The sequence below is a fragment of the Limanda limanda genome, chromosome 11 (assembly GCF_963576545.1).
Source record: "Limanda limanda chromosome 11, fLimLim1.1, whole genome shotgun sequence".
Taxonomy (NCBI): domain Eukaryota; kingdom Metazoa; phylum Chordata; class Actinopteri; order Pleuronectiformes; family Pleuronectidae; genus Limanda; species Limanda limanda.
The window spans coordinates 14787500-14800240 of NC_083646.1; the positions used below are offsets into that span (position 1 = coordinate 14787500).

Sequence of the window (12741 nt, forward strand, 5' to 3'; positions counted from 1 at the left end):
CATGAAGTAACCAGAAAGTGGAACAAACATCACTGCTGACACTCTGCATGAGCACATGTTTTAAATAACAGAATCAGATCAATTACCTGCTTGTGGACACCTCAGAGATATGGACTTATGATGGTTGCATTAGGATATCGGGTATTTTTTGTTTTAGGAAACTGGAGCATTGTGAGGATTACTGTATCACAATCTGAATATCAAAATGACATTGAATAAACAAGAAAAAGGGGGAACCAGAAAACATCTGACAACTGCAAGACTGACTGCTTGGTGGAGGGATAGGGAATAATGCAGGACTACATTTTGAGACAGATAATCATTGAAGTTGTAAGACCCAGGTTCAGTTCTGACGACTCAACCCTTTGCTGCATGTCTTCCCCTCTCTCTCTCTCCCTTTCACGTTTGGCTTTTGTCCTATCAATAAATGCCATAGTGCCCCAAAATATTACCATTACAAATATTATTACTGTGAAAGGAAATTTTGGGCCACCTTCCACATGCAAATGGTTCTTAAACAAATTTATTTCCACATACACACCATGTAATCTGGGAGGATGTAATAAAATACCTCACAGAATCTCTTTTAGAATCTGTCTGTATATCCGTCGTCTGCTATATTTAAATATGTGTTACACAACTAAAACACACAGACCCGATGAATGAATAAAGAGACAACACAGCGCGCTGATTGTAAATGTTCTATTCTAGAACATTTTGTACCAATTAAAACAGTTTGAGATACATTATAAATACAATTCTGTACATTATAATAGTGTAAATACTATGTTCAAATACATTTCTATTTACAACTCCTTATAAGGGAGAGCAGCTTTGTTCTCTTCTTTAATGTAAGGTCTTGGGTTTCTTTCATTTACGTGAAATAACAGCTTGAATGCAAACTATTTCTAGTCAGTTCCACAGTTCACCACTTCCATAAAAATATATGTTCATGTAGGACAGCGTCTCTCCATAATTAGAACAACTTTTGCGCCGTTATTCTCTCACGTGATTCTGTCCATCACCCAGCCATCCAAATTGCATTACTGAGTACCTTTTAACATGTAGTCTAATGCACAAAATAAAATGCAGATGGAAGAGCAGTTAAAAAGGTTTTTCAATGAATCAGTCGACGAGGCTGAGTGGCATTTTGAATGTGTCTGAGCGCCGTGATACACACACACAGGTCTCAGGTCCACAAAGTGTGTGATGGAGTCTGGGGGTTAATGTGCCGGGGCGATAAGGCATCAGCACCCAGGCCTTTAAAGTGACAAACACGTGTTTCTTCAGTCACCTCAGTTAGAAAATATTTGATCGGTCCAATATGGAAGACAGTCGGCGACCTCTCCAAGAATCCTCTCCAGTGCAAGCGTTCAAACAGCAACAGTCTCATGCTGGATGGGAACATTCTCCTCCACAGTGTTACAGTACTTCAACAGGATAATTTAACGTGATAACTGCACTCAAACACTGAGAGCAACTCAGGTTTTGCAGATTCGTCCTCTGTTCAGGGTATGTGGCATTACTCCTATGGCACTAAGCGTTACTTGGACACATAGATACAGTATATAGTGAATACCTCCACACGTGTACTTTAAAAAAATAGCATACTACTCATAACAGCAGATATGGAACCGTAGTTCTTTGGTTACCCCTGACATATCATATTTATGTAAATATCATCGTGTATTAACAGTAGTACATTCTTAATCTTCGTATCCAAGATTACTCCACTATGAGCCAAAGGGGAAGATGCATTGTCTTACAAAAATAGTAAATATACCGTTCAGATACCAGTTTGTGAAAAAAGTACGTGGGTGATATTTCCGATATGGACTCCCAGTCAAAAGTTAAGGTCTCTATCAAAAAAATCAGCGTGTAGAAAACTCAGATATGTGCATAGAGAAGTTTCGTCGATCAGGATAAACCCCCATGACACGCACAGGTCAGGGAAGCAGACGAGTCGTCGGAATACATCAGCTCAGAGAGTTGAGTGGTAAATACGATGGAGGGTGAGGAGAAGCCACCCTCGGGTCTCTGCTTGTCCTCAGAGAGCTGCTCCTTCTTTGGGTCCTATCTGATGACAGTCTGGGGCTCTGTGTCCATGGAGGGGTGTCCTCTGGTGAGACGAGACGGTTTGACAAACACACCGTGGCCGGGGGGGCAGCGGAAGTACACCCTGCCCTGGACAGTCCCGTTGTGCTTCCCTACGGGGGGGGGGGAGGGTCGAGAAGGTCATCGGATTAGGGATCGTATGTTTTTCTGAAATTCATAGCCGATTAAATGCTATTTTCCAAATAAATAACTGAAGCGTTTCTATCTTTCGTAACGTGACACATTTCTGATCACAGATAATTATCTGTCTTTTTTCAAATGTATATCTTTATTTGAGGGTTAAATAAATCTGGTCCAAAAAGAAAAAAACATCTATAATGAGATTCCTACAGTTTAAATTAGAATAAATATTGGTGAACCGTGACTAAGTTATTAGAACATTTGACAAATGAAATTGTCAGTGCCCTCTGGTGGACAAACAATGTAACAACACTATTTCCACATTATATATCATGTGTTAAACTAAACTTGTTCCTTTCAAAAGTACTCACCTACTGCCATGTCCAGTTTCACACCAATCCAAATTCCCTTCGCAAACTCTACCCCTCCAACATAGTGGACTGTTCCTCTCCTCTTCCCCACCCAAACCTGCTCCCCAGGCGCCATCCAGTCCGGGAGCTGAGCCACGGGGGTGCTCTCATCCCCGCTGGAGTCCCCCGAGGGCTCTGCACTGCTGGGGTTGGGACTGGGACAGGGGCTCCCGTGGGGCAGATCTCCCTGTGCAGGCTCCTGGATCGGAGGCTCTCCTCCCGCTCGCGTCACTGGGGCACGAGAGGCAGCCGGGGATGGTGATGCTGGAGGCGGGACTGATGCAGAGGGAATTATTTGGGCTTGAGATGGAGCTGGGACTTTGTCAGGAACATTAACTGGGGCTCTGACTGAAGTGCAAACTATAGTTGAGTTAGGGCAGGTCACAGGTACACTAACAGAGTCCTCGCTCTTGGGATATTTGCATATTGCATTTTCAGGATTAGATGTGACACCAGAGGAGGGTTGATTGCTGGTGTCGGATGGTTTTACGTTATCAGGTTTCTTCCGCTCCACATCCTCCGGCTGCCATCCCGCTGTGAAACGGGCTAAATCGCTCTCTGCAGGGCTGTCGTCGGCCCCTTTGAAGTCGGTGAACTCCTGGCTGGTGCTGGGGACACAGTTGTGAGGCAGAGGGAATGTTTGCTTCTTGTCTGTGCAATTAGTAATACAGACAAGTGCGGAGCTCTGAGGGGGCAGATCCTGCACCGTGTCTGCAGAGAGAGGAGGCTGCTGAGTGTCCGTCCCTGCAGAGACACTTTTGTCTTGGGCGCAGCCTCGTCCAGCGGAGCAGCCGAGGGAGTCCTGCTGGTCTCTGGAGCTGCAGCTGAGTTGGTCGGAGCTCTCGCTGGCACTGAAGGGCATGTCGGACAGCGTGGCGTTGGAGGCGCTGTGTGAAAAGTAGCCACTGGTGCAGCTGCTGGCCGTGGGGCTTCGGGTCACCTCTCTCTCGCTGCTCCCGCCTCCACACCGGCTTCCCTTCAGGTCAGAACAGGAGGAGAGGAACCCCTCCTGGCTCTCCAGGGTGGCGTTGTAGATCTCAAAGTTTGCAAAGTCCTCTGGGATGTAAGGCTGGAAGCTGCCGTGGTCCTGAGGGCCCTGATCCAGGTTCAGAGTCAGATGCAGGTCCGTCTCCTCTTCCTCAGAGTCCTGCTGGTAAAAACATGGACAGCAGGACAGAAGACACAGCCCACCAGCCATGTTGTGAGACAGAGCCTGTACAGAGTCATAACCTACACAGTTTAAAAGATGAATGAAGACAATGATTAAATGATTGTGATAATGGAACATGGAAAATATGTATTTATGTTTGTAATGTGGCCCCGCCTTCAAATTAGTTGTTGCATCACTGCAATCACGTGTGAAAGAACATGGCTGTATGAGCATTACACTCCAGCTTTTTAAATATAGTTAGAGCCACTTGAATTAATGCTGAATAGTTCTGAGTGTATTCACTGCACAATAACTAGTTCTACCACGATAAAGAGCAACTTAAACCTAGTTTTGTCTGTATTTTCTTTTTACAAATATGAACAGAATTTGGAGGAATTCCTCTTTCGCGTGAGGGAGGTTTTCTGTTTCTGCAGAAACACAGTATTTTATGCCATATGCCAGAATGCATTGGACATGGTAGTAGTAGGGAACTGAAAGTATACAACTACAACCTAAATTATTTTGTCAGAATTTAGTCACAATTCATTGGGCCAATTAATATTCAGCTAAAAGTACTTTTCAGGGATATGCCTGATACAAAAACTATTAATTTGTGCATTTTCCGTGTGGTTGTAGAAATCTGACTCTCAGTGAAGAACTGCGAATACAATTATAAAATTAGGATTAATATTGTGACTTTATTCTTGAATTCTCTAATCCCTAATCCTCTGTTGTCCACTGGTATTGGTACCAATCCAAAGACTGGTTGAAGAGTGCCCCAGGTGTAAGCCTAAAAGCAAAGTATATGACCATGTGAACATGTGTAAGTGCAATGCTCACAGCCGTGTTAGCATGTTCATGTCAGTGTGTGTGTGTAAAACTCTTACAGTGACGTTCAAAGCAGTGTGCGCTGGATTGTGTAGCACTTACAGCAGTGCGTGGCAGTGTGTGGCTGAGCTGTCTGCTGGTGGGAGTGGTGGTGGGGGTGGAAGTGGAGGTGGTGGTGGAAGGCTTGCAGTGGCCCTCGCTGCCTGCCCTGGGTCGGCCAGGGCAGGGAGGGGGGAGCAGTGCAGGGCTGTCCACGCATGAGCGCATGCTCTGCAGATGGGTCAGAACAACAGCACACACTTCACACACACACACACACACACAACATGCATGGAGCTGGGCAGGCCAGTTACACAGTTAGTGGCATGCAGTGCTTGAAGTGTCCTAAGTACGTGTAGCAGCACTTTTTATTGCACCCTAACTTCTTGTGAGTTTGTGAACACATGTTGTTTAGTTTCTCGACTGTTGTTTGAGTCTGTGGCAACTGTAAAATCGTTCTGTCTTTTAAAGGTCCAGTGTGAAGGTTTTAGGGGAATCTATCTGCAGAAACTAAATATCATAATCAAGTGTATGATGTTCTAAAACTAGGAATTGTTAACTCTGCCGAGGAGGATATGTTTTCATGCTGTTTGTCTCTCTATCAGTAAGATTACTCATAGAGAAACTGTTGCATTTTGCAGCGGATCCAGGTATAAATGTGCAGATCAAGGAATTTTTTCTTTTCTTTAACATGGCAAAATAGGGCGTTAACCTTGATGGATTATCAACTATCTAATTTAGCTAATGTTACCTTAGAATTATCCCTTCACATCTACACTGGGAGTGAGTCCTCTTACACCATGTTGCGTTTCTACAGTAGCTCAGAATGGACAAATAGAAACACTGGCTCCACAGAAGCTCTTTCATGTTTTGTGCTACCTGGGGACGTGATGATTTTTTAAAGACTGTAGCTGCTTACACACAACTGCAGTCACATGCACAGGAAGTTGTATCTTCTCTTCTACTTTGATGCTGCTCCTTCAAACCACAGTGTTCTTGACATGAACTACATTTGCAAAGTACCTGCACCTCTTTTAGTCCACTTCAAGCACAGATGAAAACAAATCTGCAATGTTAGTTTCAATTGTTGAAACAGCCACAAACTCTCTGGAAAATCCAACGATCACAAACAAAAATAAACGACATGAGACTTTACAGCAAATTGTCGTCTAATTAAGTGTTGAGATTATTTCCAGTTAAAATCCTGGGCTGTGGTCGAAAAAGTATTTTTTGGCTTAGAAAGTTGCGTAACAGATTAAAATGACCTGTAAGTAGATGTAGATTACTAAATGTTGTAATTTGTCTAGTTCAGCATGATGTTGAAAAATGAAAACATATTCAATTGGTAGTAAGCAATAAAGTCATATGTAAGATGAAAGCACATAAGTCTGGCAATAATCTAATATGGATCCTTGCTCAGTTGCTTATTTCTAGTTGATAATGATTATTTGAATGGTTGGTTTTGTTTTAATTTTCAACAGAATCTTTTTAGTTATTTCTTCCGAAAACCTCTTTTATGAGGAAGTGTGATTCAGTTTTAGTTTAAGGAAACCTTACTTGAACTGTAGGACCATAGAGTGGCGTCACTGTATGTTTTTTAAATTAAGTTGGTATAAAAAAAGTGAAGTTGGATATTTAAGACACCACGGTTTTTGAATTTCTCCTTCACCACGTGATGTTTTGGGTGAGGAAGTGGTGAGGAAAAGAGAACATTCAGACTTTTCGACCACAGTTGTGAGTTGTGACATGAATACATTGTGTTTTTCTCATCCAGTCACACAACAGCAAAGCCATTCTCATAAAAGAATGATCATGCAGCTCTGGAAAAATTAGTCATATAGTTGTCATGTTGTAGAAATGTAAAATGTCAAAATAGTGTTTGAGAGGGGGCCGACAAAAAGTAGAGGTATGTGGGATTGAAGAAATGTTCAATGGAAACGGGAACAGCATGAATACTTTGCTCTTAAGAGAGAAATCATTTAACTCCTCCCTGCTTACCTCTTGTCCCAGCAGCGGTCGAGCCTCAAGGGCTTTCTTCACCTTGTTCTCCTCTTTGACCGGCAGCAGGGACTTGAGGAACTTGGGCGGCTGAGGGGAGAGGACTTTGAAGGGGCTGGAGTTGAAAAAGATCGGGCTCTCTGGAACCAAACCTGTGTGGGAACATGCAGTTAAAACCCAGTTGCCATGGAGCAACACACAAAAACAGATTCTTACTGAGAAGCAGGCAGGACTCATCTGCTGTGTCCTGTTGCAAATCTTTTCTTTCCTGGACTTTACCTTGGTTCTCCTTGTTTTTAATGGGAGTGCTGCATAGGGAGCCATCCGGAGGATTGCAGCTGGAGCTGTCCACATGATCACAGTGATCCTAGACAGGGACACAAGGGACATGTTTGGCACTTTCATGAAGTTAAAGTAAAGCTGAAGTAAAGCTGGGCTCAGACGACAGAACCTTCGGGCTGATTTAATCCTGGTTCGGCCCATTCAAGAATCAAAGGAAAGATCTTGTCTGGAACCTGAGATAGTACAGATTATTTAGTAGTGTGAGGAGTTACAGAGCTATTCTTCAACCTCCTCATCTGCCCGCAGAGTCACTCTGGGGCGGGGCATCCCAATAATTATTATGTTTGATATTAAGGCTTCAAATCGGGATGATTATGTCAGTGCTTTCCAAAAAGAAGCACATCAGACAATGACAGAGACAAAGAATGGAGCGGCTGCTAGTGCTGCCAAGCTAAGGTAAACAATGGGAGGCTAACATCAGTTAGCGTGCTACTGTTGACATTTATTAAAATGGACAGTTATCTGAAGAAAAGATAACCTGTGTTGGCCACATCTTCCCGACCATTTTCTCATCAAGACTCATTTAGCCAAGAATTTGGTTTACATCTGCTTCTCCTTGAGGTCACATGAGAGACATGAGGTGTTGAGTCACTGCCTCTGGAGCAATCATTTTAATTATATCCTTTAGTGTGTGATAAACCACAAGTTTATAGTGAAGAATATCTGTGAAGATTCTCTTAATATGTGCGATCACTTCGTTTTTAAAATTCCTATATTCTGAGCCCAGTTTAAGCTTCTGCTATAGTTTACTTTATTTTGTATTATCTACAGTCTCCATGTTAAGTCCCCATAGCAACAAGACGAAGAGTCACCTCTTCCAAAAATAATAAACTGTGTGTATTTAATTATAAAAGAAGAAATCAGAAGAAGCAGAACTCTTACCTTGCAGTCTTCATCCTCACAACCTGTCAGGTCTGTTTTACTACATGAAGACTGGAGAGCAAGAAGAAACACGTCGTCAGTGTCATCATGTTTAATAACAGTTATTTCCATGTGGTTCAGTGAGTGGTGCAGTAGGTGATGTGTTCATTACATGCTGTACATTTGGTGTGCTGATACTCCTTCTTAGGTGTCTCCCTTTAGCAGCGAGAGCTTCCTTCACTGTCACAGCCTGCAGAAACAAGACAGGTGCATCTTTACATCTCAGCCTGTGGATGAATCCCTGTCCAGTCATACCTAGTATCTTCTTGTGTACAGTACCTGCCGTAACCTTTCTAGACTGAGGATGTTCTCCACTTCCAGAACGCCCCGTGTGTATTTCTCTATGTAGGTTTCTCCGTCCTGAGTCTCCTCGCAGTCACCGCGAGCCGCCATGAGGGCCAAGGTTTCCCTCTCCTCTGGCTCCTCTGAGGCCTGCAGAGGAAAGACAAACACCAAACTGGTTATTAGCAACATAAAGGGGGAGCAGCTTTCATTGGAGAGGTGGAATGACTTTATGAAGAGTGTTACCTTTGGTATGTTGGAAACGATTTCATAAATCACACCACAGGAGTAAAGGGTGTTCTTTAGCGACATTCTTCTCTTGAGACTCTGGGTAAAACTCTACAAAAAATGACAATAATTAGAGCATTTCAACCATATCCACTGATTTGCACTGACAACCTCAATCTGCCTCCCATTCACCTGTTTGTTGTAGATGTTGACGGCGATCCGCTTGCGGAGCACCAGCTCCATGGAGGCAGGGTGGCTGAGCTGCACCGTGGCTTTGATGATCAGGTAGATGCGTTCGTTGGGAGACGTAACCCGGTTGAGGTGCACAGAATCGTGGATGGACGAGTCCCAGGAGCACACTGCCAACACCTGGCAAATCAGAAGAGTTATGTTTTATTTATGCAGCTCCACAGTCGAATGCAGAGAGAGAATCAGCGCCGACAGCATGTGATGTGACAAACAGACACCTGGATTACAGTCGGGAAGGTGGGCTGGAGATTTTGGGTTTATAGCTAAAGACTAATCTCTTCACATGACACTGCAGAGTACTGTGTGGAGAGAGCTGCTGCTCAGCATTAAGGAAAGAGAAATTAAGATTTCCTTTAAATGCTTCTACCCATGCATTCATGCAATTACATCACTCTATCATTGTTCAATTGTGCACATAACAAGTGTATGTGTGTAAACATCTCACAAAGTAACCTTCAATAGCAAAATTACAGAAGAAAAATCTAAGTTATTGAGCATATACAATTACAGTTGACATATTCATTAGTAACTGAGGAAGTTTTAGTCCATTGGCAAATTATCTGCCATGCTCATTACCTATACCAAAATATGTTTTTGTTTGTGAGCAATGAATGTTTCTTTGTTTGTGAGCAAGATTACACAAAATTTACTCAAACTATGTAGATGAATCTAGATGGAAGGACTGGACATGGCCCGAGAAAGAACCGATACATTTTGGCGTGGATCTGGACAAAAGCGCAGATCAAGGAATTTGTTTTATCACTTTCTTTAATATCGTGAGAGGCACTCATTGGACATTTTTACTGATTTCTCAGAGAATAATTCATGGATCTTGAATAAAAAATCTGATTTAATTGAGAGACCGTTATCGGTAAGTGTGAGCAATTTAGTGCAGTTTAATTGCCTTGGTGGAGGTATGCGCTCTACTGAGTGCCACCCTAGTTGATACAGAAATGCACAAAAACGTTTCTCTTGCGTGCAGCTTCCTTTTTGGCCACAGCGGGTCAGAAAAGACCATCACATCGCTCACCTCCTCAGCACTATCTCTGATGATGGGCAGATAGAAGAACTGGCTTCCGTGCTCCTTAGGCAGGATGGAGTTAACTCCTGCAGCGTGTGGGCCTCTCAGCTGCTCGTTCACTGTCAGGTTATCCGCTGGTGGAGAGAACAGAGGAAGGTAAGTGCTTATAAAGCCTGAGAAAATCTGTGACACATCAGTTGACATAAAGGATGTGTCCGTCTCACCATTCAAGTCCAGGAAAAGTACAGGGATGTGAGCTTCCATTCCTGCAGGTGGGGTCCTACAAGTAGTTGAATATGAGGTCAAATATGAGGTGCAAATGAACTGAATCTCTCACATGTGGTTGAGTCTTAATAGCTTTGTTACCAGTCAGCAGGAGCTCCAGGGATGCCACTGCCAGGTGCAGGTACCAGCACTGCATTTCTCTCTTCAGTCAGTCCAACCCACTGCTCCACCAGCCGAGCCTCTCGCTCAATATCCTCCTCTGACTTCTCTGGAATTAACAAGTGAGGGAAAGAGGCGTTAAATCACAACACATTACGAAATTATTAAAACTAGAAGATAATCGAAGCACCAGCTGTCATACAGAGCCTTAGACGCACCGTGTTTGTTGATGATTTTCTTGATTTGTTCGTCCAGGTACTCCCGACGTTTGATCAGAGCTTCTGACCAGCGCTCTCTCACACAGTTGAGATCTTCCTCCTGCAGGCGGACAGAGACCAGAATCAGTGCCACAGGACTCAGTGAAGAGAGGATCTGCTACAGGGCTCCGCAAAGTGTTACCAGGTGATGGAACGGGTGGACTGGGCTGGCATGTTCGAGGGAATATCATATTTACTTTGCTAATATCTTAAAAAAGCCAAGTGAAGCTAATCCTGACAGAAGTCCCCAAACCAAAGGTGTTAAAAACCAAAGCTTTGTGTCCTGTATTTGTGTTTTTATTTATTTATAATTAACAGTAATAGTGCGGAAATCTTTTGTACCTCCTGGTATAAGTATGGGCGTTGGCCCCCAAATCGGTCAGGCTCAATTACGCTCAATCTTTTTAAAATCCCACCTCCCTTTCACCCCTTTTTCACTCACATACATGCATTCACACATACAGACCTACATGCGTGCCCTCACATGCGGCCACAGTCTACCACAGTCCTACCTGGATACACAGCAGAGAGCAGACCCCCCTCTGTCCTGTCCAAAGTAACAACACACCTCAAAGCACATCACACTTCAGACATCAACACGCTTCCACCATGCAGGGTGCTGTAAATCATGCAGCCATGCAACGCCCATGTGATTAAGTGAGGCCTGTTATTTCCACTCGTCAGTAGTGACAAGCAAACCGGGGCATTAGTGTGCGCAACCTGAGCGGGAAGGCGAGCGGGAGCAGGATGGTTGGCGGGCGGACCCCGGCTGGGAGCTCAGCCATGGGTGGGACTGCTTTTTGCACAGAGGGCTGCCAAAGAACGGTCGGTGTGATTGATCATTAATCATCCACATGTGCAGCTGCTGTTTAATAAAGCGCTCTTTTAGTTGAGGGGCACGGTCCTCTGTGAACACACGATCAGTTGGTTGCCGTCATGCTGCAGAGTGAACTATGGGGGGAGCAGCCACAGGGAGGGGGCTGCAGGTACCTGATAACTATCCATATCCTCTTCCGCCTCTCTCTGGCAGGAGAGAACACACTCAGTCAAATGTGGGGAGCACAAAAGTCCTCAGAGGCATCGCTCGGGTAACTAACATTTCGATTGTATGAAAATCTGACGAAAATGATTCTGTGACTATTTCGAATTAATCAAACAGTCACTTCCCTTGTAGCAGTGCATGTTAACAGAGCTAACAGGGCACTAGTGAGTTTTCTCCTTTAAACATACTGCCAGCTTTCCAGATGAACCAGTCATGGCCCGAAACCAGAGGCTTAACGTAATTTGGCATAATATTGGATATCACTGGCATGAAACGAGCACAGTGTTCCCAAAACACTGTTCTGATTTAATGCAGAATTAGTTAAATACACATATAATCCAATTTTTGTCTACTTAGCATCAGTGAGAATATGTAAATAGATGTTCCACAGACCTGGTAGCTGTCAAGAGGTCTCTGCAGCTTGGTGGAGCGAGCTGACACGCAGCCAATAGAGACGGACAGCAGAGCCTCCACCAGCAGAGGCAGAGTGCCTGAGTTCTGGACTGGTTTCACGCAAACCTGCAGCCTCCTGGAGTGACCCTGTTTGGACGAAACCCCAACATTTAAAACCTCAGAGTGCTGCTTTCCAATACTGCACTCTCAAACTATTTCATGTCTGTTCATATTTGCACAATTAGTTATTATCCTCTTAAATGTGTGTTTGATTTTTGGCCAGTCAGACCGAAAGGAAAACTTCTGCATCAGTTTTTCTCTGACCTGTCGTAGTTGGAAGACTCCTCCGGTGCTGCCGTCTTTTCCAGACTGCAGCTCTACAGATGAATACTCGCCCTGCTCGTTCAGTTCCTGGATGGAGACCAACAGCTCGACCCTGCGAGACACCTCGCTCCACCTTGGACAATCAGAGATCGAGATTAGTGAGGTCTGAAATGTCAGCGCGTTGGTCTGAAGTCTGAGTGAAACATGTACCTGTCTCTGAGCGTTTGGGTCTGGGCCTCTAGTGCATCCAATTCCCAGAGTGAGCGTCCATTCCCAGCACAGCGGTGACCCCAAACCTCTATCGCCAAAGCTCCATCCGATATAAATTCTAGAAACTCGTCCGTCACATACACAACGTAGTCCTGCACAAAGACAAGATTTTATACAGTGAAGCCGATTGGCTTTGACAACCTCAATCTGAAACAAGAAGCAGCTCCGTTTTCTTACCTTGCAGTTATCAAACTGGACAGTAAACTGGGCTTCTGGGCTTCGAGGGGTGGGTCTGTCTGGGCTAACCATGGGAGGAGCCACAGTGGGCTCGCCATGCTCCCAGAAGGTGTACTGACAGAAAACAAAGTTGGACAAGTTGAGCGGCAGACCTGTGGCCTCCCTGATCCGCACCTGCAGCAAGATAAGAG

The 12741-nt window shown here is 44.3% G+C and overlaps 1 protein-coding gene across 1 annotated transcript in view; it reads right to left on the reverse strand.

Moving 5' to 3' along the window:
* Positions 1–730: 730 nt before the first annotated feature.
* kif13a (kinesin family member 13A) overlaps positions 731–12741 on the reverse strand; it is a 36215-nt gene continuing 24204 nt past the window's right edge. Inside the window, exons 22-39 of the mRNA XM_061082027.1 lie at positions 12551–12724; positions 12314–12465; positions 12104–12236; positions 11780–11926; positions 11335–11367; positions 10306–10405; positions 10070–10196; positions 9928–9983; positions 9713–9837; positions 8626–8802; positions 8452–8544; positions 8203–8355; positions 8036–8113; positions 7885–7935; positions 6940–7027; positions 6661–6812; positions 2607–3795; positions 731–2207 (exon numbers count right to left, since the gene is read on the reverse strand). Of these exons, the coding sequence (XP_060938010.1) occupies positions 2074–2207; positions 2607–3795; positions 6661–6812; positions 6940–7027; positions 7885–7935; positions 8036–8113; positions 8203–8355; positions 8452–8544; positions 8626–8802; positions 9713–9837; positions 9928–9983; positions 10070–10196; positions 10306–10405; positions 11335–11367; positions 11780–11926; positions 12104–12236; positions 12314–12465; positions 12551–12724 (3162 nt within the window). The 3' untranslated portion in view covers positions 731–2073. The remainder of the gene's footprint in view (positions 2208–2606; positions 3796–6660; positions 6813–6939; positions 7028–7884; positions 7936–8035; positions 8114–8202; positions 8356–8451; positions 8545–8625; positions 8803–9712; positions 9838–9927; positions 9984–10069; positions 10197–10305; positions 10406–11334; positions 11368–11779; positions 11927–12103; positions 12237–12313; positions 12466–12550; positions 12725–12741) is intronic.